The sequence below is a fragment of the Aquarana catesbeiana genome, linkage group LG08 (assembly GCF_042186555.1).
Source record: "Aquarana catesbeiana isolate 2022-GZ linkage group LG08, ASM4218655v1, whole genome shotgun sequence".
Lineage (NCBI taxonomy): Eukaryota > Metazoa > Chordata > Amphibia > Anura > Ranidae > Aquarana > Aquarana catesbeiana.
In genome coordinates, this window is record NC_133331.1 from 256817457 (window position 1) to 256833085 (window position 15629).

A 15629-nucleotide genomic window follows, 5' to 3' on the forward strand; every position below is an offset into this window, starting at 1 on the left:
TGGTTTCCGCATTCTTTCTATACTTTGTTTTTCTTTCATACTTTCCTATTCTTGCACTACTCCTACACATACATTCTTTACTCACTCACATATCCCCTCTCTCCCCCCCCCTTTTTTCACTTTTTCAGAGGTCTCCAATTTGGAGTGATTTTTGGTTTACACGTTGTCACTTCACTTAGTATGACCTACCCGGGGTCGGTCTGTGTGTGTTGTGTCTGCCTCGTAGCTCCCCCTCAGCTCTGGGATGTGGCATCATTGGCTGATCTGTGACACACATGGCTGCACCACCACTGCGTCCCCCTTAAATTATTCTTACATGGCTGCTCTCCCCATTCTTAGGTACTATTTCGGTTTTGCTCCTGATAAGGGGCTAGAAGGTTCCGAAACGCGTAGAGCTTACAACTACCGACATGTATATACTACCATTATGATGTATGGACGTTCCATCTAGATCTATTTCTCTTTTTTGTTTGTTTTCTCTCATCCTCATCAAATGACATATTAGCATGTCACTCTGTATACTATCTAGTACAACGTGTATCATATGCATTTTATGTTCTATGTTATTGTAAATGATTCCTTGTTGGAATATATAGTATTGTGCAATATTAGGTTCTAGTGAAATATAAAATAATTGGTATATATAGCAAGAAGCATTATCAATTTTCATGTTATTATATGGCTAATTGAATCTATTAAAGCCCTTTTTATTATATTATTGTTTCATTGCGTCCGTGTGCCTCACACAAAGTCCTGCCCTTTGCTTTCCTCTCCATAATTTTATCATTGAACCGGGATGGAGGAGGGGATTTGAACGGCCCCCTATTACCTCATTCAAAGTCCCAATATTTTTCTTCCTCTCACCCCCTAAAATGTGTTTAAATGTTATTTGTGTGCTTAAATTCATGCAGAGTGCCAGAGGCTTTTTTTGGGGGGTCCCAAAATCATTTGGAACCCTCCCTCCCTCCAACCGCTAAGTCAACCGATACCAATCCTCTATCTGCTGAATCTGATCTTGCCCACACTATAACTACTTCTTTTGTGGTCATATTTATGGATGAATTCACCAAAGCATGTAGTGAAAGGGCCTGCCTGAATACTTTCAAATGGTACTGTTTAAAGTTTTGTTCTCCTATTATCCTGACAGGTAATTGCAGAATGTCAAAAAGTGCTTACATTTGGACAGTCTGTATTATTTTTATTTTATTATGACACTTCTTACCTGTCCAGTGGGCTGCCAATAGTGTAAGTAAGGAGGGACTGGCCAAAGTAACACACATTATTTATGCATTCAGCTCTCAATAAAGTGGAGAGGGTTACCTGTCCAAAACATCTCCCCCCCCCCCTAAAATTTTTACAATGGGCCATCAGAGGGGGTAAGGAATCTGATAAGTGGACCTTATACTTTTGTCTTTAAATACTCCTTAAAAGAAATGTTATACTGATGTTGGCCAACACTGTTTGTGTCTAATCTGCTTGCAATGTTATGTGCAAAATTACTCATTTTTTTTCTTGTTTGACTCCACAGTTTCCTTCAATGCCACAGGAATGGCAGACTGTGGCTCCCCAATTTGCCCAGCGGTGGGACTTTCCAAACTGCGGAGGGGCAATTGATGGGAAACACGTCCACATAGTCCCACCCCTCAACTGGGGTCATACTATTATAATTACAAGGGGTTTAATAGTATAGTGACGTTGGCAGTGGTGTGGGCGACATACGAGTTTCTCTATGTGGACGTGGGGAAGAATGGCCGGATGTTGGATGGTGGAGTCATCGCCCAGACCGAGTTTTACAGACGGCTCCAGAATGGTGGCTTGGGATTGCCACCTGCTGAAGAGAACGTGGAAGGACTCCCATTCATCTTTGTTGCTGATGAAGCGTTTGGGCTGGGTGATCACCTGATGCGGCCGTTCATGATGAGGACCCTCACCCCGGACCAGAGGGTTTTTAACTACCGGCTGGCCAGAGCCAGAAGAGTGGTGGAGAATGCTTTCGGGATACTGGCCAGCCGGTTCCGCCTATTCCTCACTGCAATAAACATGGCAGAATATAAAATCAATCACATAGTTCTTGCATGCTGCATATTACATAACGTTTTAAGAAAATATGCATCAAACTATGTGGCCTCAGTTGGGACTGAGGCCGGCTTATTACCAGATCCAACACATCTGATGGCTCTTGAAACTGGCTGTCCTGGCTTGCCCCCCCAAAGCACCAAAATACATTTTTTTGTTAAACTGAAATAATATTTCCTTTGATTTAATGCTTGTGTTTCTTTTAGCTGTCTTCTAGGTTTTCCAATGGGCTTTTCTTTTTGGCCATTTTCTTCAATAGTGCAAACGTAATTTATTTGATACATGAGGTGACAATCTCTTCTTCAGCTAACTATTATGTTGTGGGTCTGCTACACACACACACCTTGTTTTTGTTGCTAATGTATGTAATGCATTAATGATAAAAAGATTCATAATTTTTTGCACCATGAATGAATTTTTGTGTGTCAAAAAAATGGCATGATTGTGGCAAATTATAAAGCACTGTGGGAGTTATTTACTAAAGGAAAATCCACTTTGCACTCCAGGTCCACTGCAAAAGTGCACTTGAAACTGCACTGAAAGTGAACTTGTAGTGCACAGTGGATTTGCCTTTAGTAAATAACCCCCATTGTCACTGTAAATGCCAACGCCAAAACTACTATTGAGTATTAAAAGAAGAAACCACACATTGTTGATTTTACATTTTTTTACACTTTGCACATTCACACGTGCTTTAGAAAAGGGTTTTTGAACAAACCAACATATTTTTGGAATAACATTTTTCCATTCGACAGTACAAATAGCCTTTTTTTGTTAAACAGGCATGTTTAAAACCATAAAACAATACATAACTCAGGAACTTACAAAGTTCAACTTTGATAAATTGAAGGCAATATCAGACATTAGTATGTCCAAACTGTGTTGATCTTGCCTTCATCAGATGGGGTGATGTCACCCCTGTGAAAGCCAAATTTTGAAGATGCACACAAATTGAGAGTCATAATGGGGATTTTACTCCTGATCCCATGCCTAATGTCAACATCTGCTAGCTCCCATCATGGGGTATCAATGGATGTGTTTCGGGGGTGCAACCCCTTCCTCTCAGCTACTTTAGTTGTGAGGAAGGGGTTACACCCACAAAACGTGTACTTTGATATCCCGTGATGGCAGATAGCACATGTTGACACACTGTGTGCATCTTCAAAATTTGGCTTTCAATAGATTTCAAAAAATTTTCAAAAATTTAGAAAATCTCAACAAATTGAAGAATTTTGGTGTGTTTTAGATTCTGCCTAAAACATCAATGATGTTTTTGAGTCTTTTTTCAATATCATTGATGTCTTCCTTGATCTTTTGTAAATCACGATTGCACACCATGATCTCCCTGATAAGACTGTGTGCACTTGCACTTGTGAAATGAGTTTCTTCTTCCACAACATCCACATCACCTAAAATTCAAAAACACACCATGTATTAGAAATATGCAGGCATACATCTATTACCTGAAGCTGTGGTCTCAGACACTCACCTGTTGTGGTCCCTATTTCACCAACTTCATAAACGTCTCCCTCCACATCCTCTGGTTGTGTTGGTGGTATTTCCCCTTCTTTAGGAGGTTTTGGGTCCCTGGTGTCCTCAGATGTCCAGAGTCTTTTCTCTCCTATGTGAAAAAAAAGGTATACTTAGCACACAGATATTTGAGGGCAGAAATAGGAATCTCAAACATTGCTTGGAAGTGTCGTACAATTGTCTTTTTGGGCAGAGTTCCAAGCTGAAGACATTATTTTTTTCCCTTTCTAAAGCTGGAATACTTACCTTTTTTGTACAATTTTCACACATGGAGACACCCCTAGTATCCCCTGGAGCACCTGTGTGGGACACCCTAAAAAATTTGTTCTGGTGTCCCACACTACTGCTCCTGCATCCAGATGTGTAAACAGCTGCTGAGTGTCCTCTCCTTACACTGAATCAAGTTTGCATTTCATTCTAGTTACAAACACATCTAGACAACAATGTACTAAACTTATTTTAATACAAATAGGCTTGACCAAATGTACTTAACCCTGTATCTGCAAAAAACATCGTATTATTAGTGGGCGAACGAACAATGTTTACTACGACCGATTACTGTGCCCACGAGCCTGAAAGTTGTCATTTTAAACTGTACAACAGTAAAGAAAAGCACATGGAGTAGCATGCAAGTAATAATAATAATAGGAACACACAACAACTACTTACTTTTTTGCAGAACTCTCTTGATCCTTCTGTACTGATCCTGCTCCCTCAATTTCAGGTCTGACCAGCGTTTCCTCAATTGCTCCTTGGATCGTCGTACCCCAAAATTCCGGCGCAGACTCTTCACAACTTTAGCCATGATCTTGGCCTTTCTCACATTTGGGTTTAGGTAGGGTTCATACTTACCATCATAGTCGGCCCTCTTCAAGATGTTCCACCATCTCCACCATCTCTACAAAGGACATATTTGAGACCTTAAATCTCCTCCCGGATCGGGATGTTCATGGCTCTTGCTCTGTCTCTGCCATGTGCCAAAAGACAAGGGGTGGGGAATAGACTAGAAAGAACGTCCAGGGCGGGTGGAGTTTCACGCATGCGCAGTGTATATAAAGCCTAACATGCGTGCGTTATACGTACGATCTGTGAGTGGAGGAAGGAGTATCGGAAGCGCTGATCATTAGAACGAAGATGCTTATAGATGGAGGCCTATATTGGGACAAGATTATGAGAGTTTAGAATGACATTTGTCTTGTGTTGTGTCTTGCAGAGAAATTGGGTGGCTTCAATGATCACAACTTCCTCCCCCTATTCATAGACAAGTACAGGGAGCTGTCCTGTCTGTGGCAAGTGAAACATCCACATTATAATCATAAAAGAAAGAGGCAGGCAGCACTGGAGAAACTGCTGGAGTTGGTGAAGCCAGTGGTCCCCTCGGCAACCATCCCCTTTTTAAAAGCCAAAATTGGTGGCCTGAGGAGCACTTATAATAGGGAGCGCAATAAGGTCCAGGATTCCATGAGATCAGGAGCTGCAGCAGATGCCATTTATGTCCCCAGGCTGTGGTACTATGAGAGACTGCAATTTCTGTCAGACCAACCTGAAGTCAGGCAATCACTCTCAACCCTACCTTCCACTCTTCCTTTCACGCTTCCTTCCACCCCAGCTGAGGCTTCCGATGTCCAACCTGGGCCTTCCAGCCAGGAAGAAGAAGTGGAGGAGCCCGGCTTGAGTCAGGTATAGCATTGTTCAACATATTTCTGGTGGTAAAATTAATGATGTTAACTAGATGTTATTATTGATCACTAATTGCTGATTTAATAAAGTGTTTTACATATCAATAGACAGTAGTCGCCAAAAATGTTTGGGACAAGAAGGAAAAATGCTGGGCTCAGAATGATAGTCTTTTCTATTTGATAACATTCAATTTGCAACAGGCATGAGCTGAAAATTGTGTGTGATTGATGAACAAAAAACTAAAAATATGTTCTTTTTTCATACACAGGAAAACCTCAGCCAGGAGGAGGGTGTGGAATGTGGCAGCCAGGAAGAGGCTGTGGAATGTGGCAGCCAGGAGGTGGCGGGGGTAAGTGGCAGCCAGGAGGTGGCCGTTCCAAGTAGCCTGACAGAATCCCAGGTCCTTCCCCTCCGCCTTCCAACCAAAAGGCCCAGGAAGGGGAGTAATGTGCAGGAGGCAGCGCTTGGGCTGATTCGGGAGGCTAAGGCAGCCCCCAGAGCCACCCCCACTCCTCAAGAGGCCTTTGGCTGCATGACTGCCAGCAAAATGCAGGAAATGGAGGAGGGCCAACGCCTCTTGTGTGAGTAAATAATGGATACGACCCTAAATAAGGGGTTGAGGGGCCAAATCACAACCAAAACACACCTGTGTGAGTTGGACCATCCTCCTCCACCTCCTGCCACACCTCCAACACCACAGCCACAGCCTGGAAGGAAGCCTGGAAGGAAGAGTGGAAGGCAAGAAAGTGATGGCCTGGGTTCAGTCTGGTCTGACAAAAGACGCAGGCTGTTGTATGACCACAGCCTGGGGACATATATGTCATCTGCTGCTGTTCCTGATCTCTTGTAGTCCGGGACTGGATTGTGATCACTATTATATGGACTCCTCAGGCTACCAGTTTTGGCTGTAAAATAGTTGATGTGTGCCCTGGGGTACAAAGGCTTTGCCAATTTCACCATTTTCTCCAGCGCTGCCTTCCTCTTTATTTTATTATGACCCATAATAAATGTCTATTTTGTATTCACAAATACTTGTTGTGTTTTACGCCAAAAATCACAGTTTGTTTGTGAGCAGGCAGGTACATTTCCAAAATACAAGGTCAAATTAACAAGGGACACCAACACCAAACAACCACCTTAAGGTTAAAAAAATACAAGATAATAATGGTGTTGTGGTAACTTGACACACAAAACTAAAAACAATATTATGGAGAGCACTAGAAAAAAAAAAAAAAACAAGGAGATCTTGATAAAAAAAAAATACACGATAAACAAAAATTAAATACATTATTATGGAGATCTGACAAAACCCAAAAAATTAAATATTCAGGAGATAACGAGAAATAATAAAGAAATCATTTTTTCAGAACTCTGTGTGAATATCAGCAGCAAAACAACTTCATTATTCTAGCATTCTAAAGAAGAAGAGAATGCGCTGCATTAAAAGATTTTTTAAATTGCAGTGTGACGAATGTGCTATCTCCATTACGAACGCTAGTTTTACCAGACCGAGCGCTTCCGTCTCGTAATTGATTCTGAGCATGAGTGGAACTTTGTGCGTTGGAATTGTGTGCACAGGATCGGAATTTACAAGAAGGGATTTTGTTGTCGGAAAATTTGAGATCCAGATCTCAAATTTTGTGTGTCAGAAATTCCGATGGAAAATGTCCGATGGAGACTACACACGGCCGGAATTTCCGACAACAAGCTCCCATCGAACATTTTCCATCGGGAAATTCGACCATGTGTACGGGGCATAAGAATTGAGTCCCCTTCCACAAGAATTTGTCTTTCCTTACCTTTGGCTTTATTCCCACCCTCACTGGAGGAGTTATTCCCCTGGCAGCTAGAGGCATCACTTTGCTCCAGCAATGCTGGTCCCTGACTGGTTTTCCCCATATCGCGCAACGGGCGTACTTATTGGGATGTTCCAGCCCAGCACTGCCTCCCTGGCACTTTCCCCTCTACCCTTCCTGACTGTCACCCATCTACTTTGCTCTGATGCCTGCCCCTCTTTATCTCCAACGCCTCTGTGCTGGCCCCTGCCGGCACCTGCCTGGTACGATCCCAACTCTCTTTTAGTATGGAGGGACTTCTCAGTGTTGACAGTTGCTTCCCTAGATTCAGAACCTGGGCTTCCAGGGAAACAATGTGCTTACATTTTGCACAGCAGTATTCACCCTCGAACTGATGATCAAGGAACGCATACATGCCTGCAAGATGTACACTGAGTCACATCTCCACACCCACCGGGCATCGTACCCACTAATTTAATGGGGACTGGGGATTATAACCTGTCCAAATTAACTAACAACTAGCTTCCTGACTCTTATAACATGTTTGTTATTTTAAAGGGAAAAAAAAACAGAAAGTTTAATATCACTTAAAGTCATCTGACATGGTACATGAACTTCTGTTTCTCTCTGTGAGTTCTTGGGGAGCATCCCAGCCCTACGAATATAGCATTGCTCCTTAAGACCTAGGGTCATCTAAGTACTGGTGAACATACCAGCATTAGGAAAAGGTGGCTGCTATAGGTGAAACTGAGCATTAGTCTTGCTTTTTTCACAGGACAAGACGCAAACCTGTAATTCATACAAATAATGTAAATTTTGTTTCTTGACTTACAGTAAACTCTGTGGCAGCATATGATTGTTTGTCTCCACCCCTGCTCCTACTCCGTAGGACCCCACTAAAATATATATAAGGCAGATCCAGGCCATGTTTTCTGTAACTAGCCTAATCATGAAACTTGGAGGGATCCTACGCTGCCATGGAGTTTGTTTTAAGGAGGCTGGGTAAGTAGGGGAAATGATGTTTAACAACAACAGGTGTTTTGCTTTGTATCTTTTACTTCAATTTGCAGTAAAGTAAGGAACTAAATCCTCTATACTGTAATTCATTTACTTTTACTAAACAAGAATGCTGTACATACACTATTTACAATTGTAGAAAAACAATAAAAGACATACAAAGTATTACAAATATACATACAACACATGCACACTCTACCTACCTTCCTAGCAAATGAGCATGGACAATAGTCTGTGAAATCGGGTGCTAGAATCATCTCCAGGGGAAGTTCCTTCTTTGGTCTTGTAAATTCCCCTCTGGCACAGACTTTCCTTATTAGTTCTTGTGTTGTAATGGAGCCTCTTTCAGCTTATGCTTCTGGCCTTTTATATAGAAAGTTTAGGTAGTCATTCCCACATGGGCATATCTTTTTCGCATCAGTTTCTATGAGCAAAACTTTTCCTAACTTAAACTCTAGATGGCACTGTTGTATCGTGCATGCCATAGGACAAATGTGTCAAAAGATCAAGCTATTGTTGACTTTTATTGACACATCCTAGGTCCAGTGTTTGACTAAAACTTCTGTAAAAGAATGGGAACAGCTAAAAATGTGTACCCGGCCAATTGACTGGTTTACATTTGCCCAATATACCACAATAGTATCTATTTTCCCTTTGTATTAGAGGACAGCTTATGCAAACAAGGTGCGGTTGTACTAGCATTGTCTCCAGGAGAAAAGGCTGTCATAAACATGAACTCAAAACATATAGATAATTATTTTGCTCTTGAAAAAAAACAAAACACAAAGAAATTAAGTTCTTTATGAGATGCAAGGTGACATTGAAACAAATATGCTTCAAAAGGATATGGGTAGATAAATAGAAAAAATAGAACCTTTATAACATTCTTTTTTTTTTTTTTTTCAAGGGACGGAGGTGGAAGATACCAGCAGACCAGAATCTATATATGAAAATATTGATTACAAAGATGTTAAGGACACCACACCTATCTGATATGAGATGAGGCGTGGGTTTATTCTTTCAAGATCATCAGTCTAATCTCAGATATACTTCACAACTAACTCTAAACAAAGTAAAGAAATATCATATAAATTTAGGATGTGTACATAGACCAAAACCCTTTGGTTTTTATTCAGATGTTGCTTGAATACATGAGGGCTCCCCACTTTGTAAGGTCCTTTAGATGTTGGTACCCTGGTCCTCTGGGAACAGCTGATGGTAAGCCTATGATTCTGAAGGCTAGTTATACCCAAATCAGCATTATTAACCCCCAAAAACCCCAGTATCACTCAATTATTTTTTAAGTCTTTCAGAAAACACTGTTTATATGTTGATTTGGCATTGGTGCCAAATCATTATAACTATTTACTGTCAAAATGTGTGATTTGAGGAACATGGCTGGTTCAGGTGGAGCCTAAGCACAGGAACTTGAAACATGAATAAAATGGGCCCTTATTAATATCTCTCTGAGGCGCTAATACTGTTATTGGTGGCATGCAATAATTTTATCAATGACAATATTGTCATTTTTTATTTGACATCGGGTGATATTTTTTTAAAGGAAGCACACTATTGCCCATTTTTAAAATAATATTCTGTGAATAAAGAAGCAAGTTGAGTATCCACAGTATTTCCTTTATACGCTTTCACTGTTTTTTTTTTTATTTTTTAAGTATTATATGACTTGGGAGCAGTCATTTTGAATGCTGATTAGTTTAACCTGATACCTGATACTCCTCACCTCACTCCTTCAGTCTCCTCTCGCATTACTAACTTACTAACTGACATATCAGCATGGATGTCGCACCACTTCCTTTAACTAAATCTCTCTAAAACTGAGCTATTAATATTCCCCCCTGCCCGTGCCCCCCTCCATGACTTTTCCATCAAAATCAACAATGCAACCATCAGTCCCTCCCCTCACGCCAGGGTACTAGGTGTAATCCTAGACTCTGACTTGTCATTTCAGCCTCAAATCCAATCGCTGTCAAAAGTTTGTAGAATTCACCTCCGTAACATCTCTAAAATTCGCCCTTTTTTAACAAATGAAACCACCAAGCTCCTCATTCACTCCCTTGTTATCTCTCGCCTTGACTATTGCAACTCCCTTCTCATTGGCCTACCGCTCCATAGGCTATCCCCTCTTCAGTCTATCATGAATGCTGCTGCCAGACTTATCCACCTTACCAACCGCTCAGTGTCTGCCAACCCTCTACTTCAATCCCTACACTGGCTCCCAATCACCCAGCGAATTAAATTCAAAATTCTAACCACAACATACAAAGCCATTCACAACTCTGACCCAAGCTACATCACTAATCTTGTCTCCAAATATCGCCCAAATCGACCTCTCCGCTCTTCTCAAGACCTCCTGCTTTCAAGCTCTCTCATCTCTTCCTCCCATGCTCGTCTCCTGGATTTCTCCAGAGCCTCTCCCATCCTCTGGAACTCGCTACCTCCATCTATCCGGCTATCCCCTACTCTTGCTACCTTCAGGCAATCCCTGAAAACTCATCTCTTGAGGAAAGCCGATCATGTCTCCAACTAATCTCCTACCACTTCCACCAGCTCATTCCCCACAGTTACAACCTTTTGTACCACTTGCCCCACCCTATTAGATTGTAAGCTCTTCTGAGCAGGGCCCTCTTAATCCTATTGTATTGTATTGTATTGTATTATAACTGTATTGTCTCCCTTTTATATTGTAAAGCGCTGCGTAAACTGTTGGCGCTATATAAATCCTGAATAATAATAATAATAACCTCTTTATTATCCAGTTTTCTTCTGGGATCTTCAGTTTGGTATTATAAAGGAAAACCCACTAACCTCTTCTAATTATAGAGTCCTCTCAAAAAGCAGCTATGCGCATTGCTGATCTAGCAATCTACCCACTGTAAATAAATAGCTATAATATAAAAATACATTCTTGGGCTTAGCTCAGCATAGAAAGAAAATTAAATGAATAAATATGTACTGGACCGCTGCAGTCTATAAAACCCAGACACTGGGCCAATAGCAAATCTAAAATAAAAAAAAGTGCGCTGTCACTTTAAAAAATAAACAATTAAGCATTCACTGAAATCAATCCTTGGTTTCAAAGTGAAAAAAAAAAGTAAAAAAGGATGTGCAAAATGCAGCAATATATGGACCTTAAAGTGGAACTTCAGTCATTTTTTCCTCTTTCCCTCTCTTAAATTCTCTGCCCTTGTTGCTTGAACTTTGGATAGTAAAACATTTTTTTTTCTGCCAGTAAATACCTTGTGCTGTCCACTTCCTGTTTCTTGTCTGGTCATTATGAAAAGAAAAAAAGGCGCCTCTAAGTGCAGAAGTAAAACTTTATATTTCTCAAAAGGGTTAAAAACACTTACAAAAGGGTAGATGGGTAGGCACACATCATATTACTAATATGATAGGTGGTCATTCTGGTAGTCCTAAGGAGTCTCAGGGATATCCGGAGGTGTAATTCTATGGTCACATATTCTGAAGTGGCCAGCAGATGGAGGCCACGACTCAATGAGTCATTGCTTGAAGAAGGAACCAATTAGCTGTTCGGAAACGCGTCGCATGTTAATGACATCACTTCCGGTTTGCTGTCCACGCTGGTTGTTGGTCCCTTCCAAAAATATGGTCCCTTTAAAAAATATATAATTTATTGTAAATAGAAAAAATAAACAAAAAATACATACATTTATAGGGGGAAATTGAATCTAATCCCCTATAACAAAAGACAAGAATGCATAGACAAAACATATTACATGATAGCCGACATGTTTCGCAGTTGATATATATCCACTTATTCAAGGTTTGGTTGCTGTGTAATTTCATCAAAATCTGTATCCAAAATAAAAGATACATATACACATATAAACAAATCAATACACAATCCACTTATTAAATACATATAATACTCCTAAAGGGGGGGGTGATATGGGGAGAAACAAGGCAGGGGCGAGGGGCCCAGGGGGGAAGGAGGAGTCTCCAGGCTCTTTTTGTCTGATGCTGCCTCGCTTGTGTTTGGCGCCATTTCCCTTGTTGTTTGACTTGATTGGACTATTCCGTGGACCCTCCCCTCTTTTATCGGCTTTATATGGAGGGGAGGGTCTGCTATGGGGCTCCATGCTGGGGTGCAGGATCCTCGGAGACCTAGACTCACTGCACGTCTGGCTGAGTCCATGCTGCAGGGAGTGTCTCCTATTACTTTACTGCGTTTGGGTAGTCATACGTGTGGGATTTCGTAATCCACTGTTGTCTACAGAGGATTGCAGGTAAGCCTAGTTTCAGTGGTGTATTGAAAAGCTCTATTTTGAGTTTAATACACCGTTGCCGGTTTGAATTTCTGGCCCTTGCTAACTCTATTCATGTATGTTCTGCTTGCCTTTAGAAATACCTATACATGGAAATTGTTGGATTCCCCAGATACCTTGTTAAATCAGATTCCACTATTCGTAGTGATGCAATTTTAGGCACCTATTTCTCTCTCTAGTTTAGTGGTCTTTATTGTTGCTTGATGTTTATGGCTAATTTCTGATACTATCATTTTACTAATTTGGATTCACCCTTTTAGGGACGACCTCAATAGTCTTATATTCTGGAAGCACCGTCCATGCTGCGTGGACTCTTCTCATGGTGTGTCCTATCTGTTTGGTGTCCCCTTAGTCCGAATGCCTCAGACGGCCATTAGGGGTATATATACAAATCTTTTCACCCCCCCCCCAGCCCCTTGCCCCTGCCCTGTTTCTCCCTCCCCCTTCCCCCCCTTCTTTTCCCCCTTTTAGGAGTATTATATATATTTAATATATGGATTGTGTATTGATTTGTTTATATGTGTATATGTATCTTTTATTTCGGATACAGATTTTGATTAAATTACATAGCAACCAAGCCTTGAAGAAGTGGATATATATATATCAACCTCGAAACATGTCGGCTATCGCTTGCTTTTATGTAATATGTTTTGTCTATGCATTCTTGTCTTTTGTTATAGAGGATTAGATTCCCTTTCCCCCTATATATGTATTTATTTTTTATATATTGTTTTCTATTTACAGTAAATTATATATTTTTTATACTTTTGTGTAATACTATATATGTTCTGGAGGTGACCGTTAAACGCCCACAACTATTTCTCTTCCTTTTCCATTATATAACCAGGGTTGGCACTCCATGACATACTCTGTTTAAACTATATGGGTGGGTTTTGACTACATGTTTATGACTCTAATTAACTCTTCTTTCCCTTCCCTTCCCCTGTCCCTTTCTTTCCTTGTGTTAACACCCATCTAGTTTATGGGTTAACACGTATGCTTATCTTAGAAGAATTAAAAATTAGAAGAAAAGAGGTTTAACCTTAAACTACTTAGAGGGTTCTTTACTGTAAGAGCGTCAAGAATGTGGAATTCCCTTCCAGAGGCGGTGGTCTAAGCAGGGGGCATCGACAGTTTCAAGAAACTATTAGATAAGCACCTGAACGACCACAACATACAGGGATATACAAGGTAATACTGACATATAATCACATACATAGGTTGGACTTGATGGACTTGTGTCTTTTTTTGTAACTATATAAAGCACAGTTCCACCTAAAAGTGGACTTTTCGCTTATTTGTCTCCACCCCCCTCCGGTTCCACATTTGACACCTTTCAGGGGGGAGGAGGTAACGGGGACCTGTTTTTGACAGGTCCCCTTCCCCACTTACGGAAGCTCGTCTACCCTCTCTCTGGAGTCCATACCTCTCAATACAATAAAGCAGGGGTGTCAAACTACATTTCATCGTGGGCTGCATCAGCATTATGATTGCCCTCAAAAAGGGCGGTTGTATCTGTAAGATTAGATGCCCAGTGCATCCCCTACCCTTACATTAGATGTCAAGAGCCACCCAACCATCAGAAGTTGAGTCCCCCTTACATCACAGTACACCTCCCTTTCCTTATGCTGCTGCTGGGAAGAAGCTGGATGCATTGCTTGAAAGCAGAAAGTAAGGGTCTTTAGGAGGACTAGAGGAGGGCTGGAGCTCTCCTGCAGCTGCAGGAGAAGTGCGAGGGCCACATGAAATGGCCTGGAGAGCCGGATTCGGCCTGCGGGCCTTGTGTTTGACACCTGTGCAATAAAAGATTTTGCTTGCTTTGGAAACCGCAGCTTGGCATTGCATGCTGTTATTAAGCTTATGATCTACCAAAAGCCCCAGATCCTTCTCCACTATGGATCCCTTCAGTTGTACTCCCCCTAGTATGTATGATGCATGCATATTCTTAGCCCCCAAGTGCATAACTTTACATTTATCTACATTAAACCTCATCTGCCACATAGTTGCCCAATTAAACAGTGCATTGAGGTTGGCTTGTAAGTTGGAGACATCCTGTAAGGACAGTATTCCACTGCATAGCTTGGTGCCATCTGCAAACACTGAAATGGTACTTTTAGTCCCAGACCCTATATCGTTTATATTAAAAAGTAAGGGTCCCAACACTGAACCTTGGAGTACACTACTGATAACCTTAGACCATTCAGAGTAAGACCCCATACACACTATACAACTTTTGTTGTCTGATTTCCTTTAGATTTACCAAAACCATGTAGTGCAAGGGCCTGCCTGATTGCATACAAATTTAAACTCATAAGGTTTGACTTCGTATTATATGGTTTTGGTAAATCTGAAGGAAAAAATCTACAGAAAATTGTATAGTGTGTATCCAGCTTAACCACTTAAGCCCCGGACCATTTCGCTGGCCAAAGACCAGAGCACTTTTTGCGATTCAGCACTGTGTCGATTTAACTGACAATTGCGCGGTCCTGCGACGTGGCTCCCAAACAAAATTGACGTCCTTTTTTTCCCACAAATAGAGCTTTCTTTTGGTGGTATTTGATCACCTCTGCGGTTTTTATTTTTGAGCTATAAACAAAAAAATAGCAACAGTTTTGAAAAAAACGCACTATTTTTACTTTTTGCTATAATAAATATCCCCCAAAAATATATTAAAAAAATTTTTTTCCCTCAGTTTAGGCCGATACGTATTCTTCTACATATTTTTGGTAAAAAAAATCGCAATAAGCTTTTATTGATTGGTTTGTGCAAAAGCTATCGCGTCTACAAAAGAGGGGATCGTTTTATGGCATTTTTATAAATATTTTTTTTTTACTAGTAATGGCGGCAATCTGCAATTTTTATCGTGACTGCGACATTATGGCAGACACATCGGGCAATTTAGACACATTTTTGGGACCATTGTCATTTTTACAGCGATCAGTGCTATAAAATTTCACTGATTACTGTAAAAATGACACTGGCAGTGAAGGGGTTAACTGCTAGGGGGCTAGGGAAGGGTTAAGTGTGTCCTAGGGAGTGATTCTAACTGTTAGGAGGCGTGGCTATCTGTGACACGTCACTGATTACCGCTCCCGATCACAGGGAGCTGTGATCAGTGACAGTGTCACTAGGCAGAACAAGGAGATGCTTGTTTACATCAGCATCTCCCCGTCCTTCCTCTCCGTGAGACGATCGCGGGTATCCCCACGGACAGTGAGTCCGCGGG

General features: G+C 41.1%; 1 protein-coding gene and 1 long non-coding RNA gene across 3 annotated transcripts in view; one reads left to right on the top strand and one right to left on the bottom strand.

Annotated features, from left to right (window-relative positions):
• Positions 1-10875, top strand: part of LOC141106351 (matrix metalloproteinase-9-like) — an 81228-nt gene extending 70353 nt beyond the window's left edge. The window contains exon 7 of one of the 2 annotated variants that reach the window (XM_073597066.1): positions 9007-10875. In XM_073597066.1, coding sequence (XP_073453167.1) covers positions 9007-9092 — 86 coding nt within the window. In that variant the 3' untranslated portion in view covers positions 9093-10875. Of the gene's footprint in view, positions 1-1528; positions 2265-9006 lie in introns of those variants that run through there. The other variant, XM_073597067.1, reaches the window with a different exon arrangement.
• LOC141106353 (uncharacterized) overlaps positions 1-15629 on the bottom strand; it is a 110177-nt gene that overhangs the window by 60066 nt on the left and 34482 nt on the right. The window contains exons 2-3 of the long non-coding RNA XR_012235712.1: positions 11468-11730; positions 8303-8462 (exon numbers count right to left, since the gene is read on the bottom strand). This is a non-coding gene — a long non-coding RNA (uncharacterized lncRNA). The remainder of the gene's footprint in view (positions 1-8302; positions 8463-11467; positions 11731-15629) is intronic.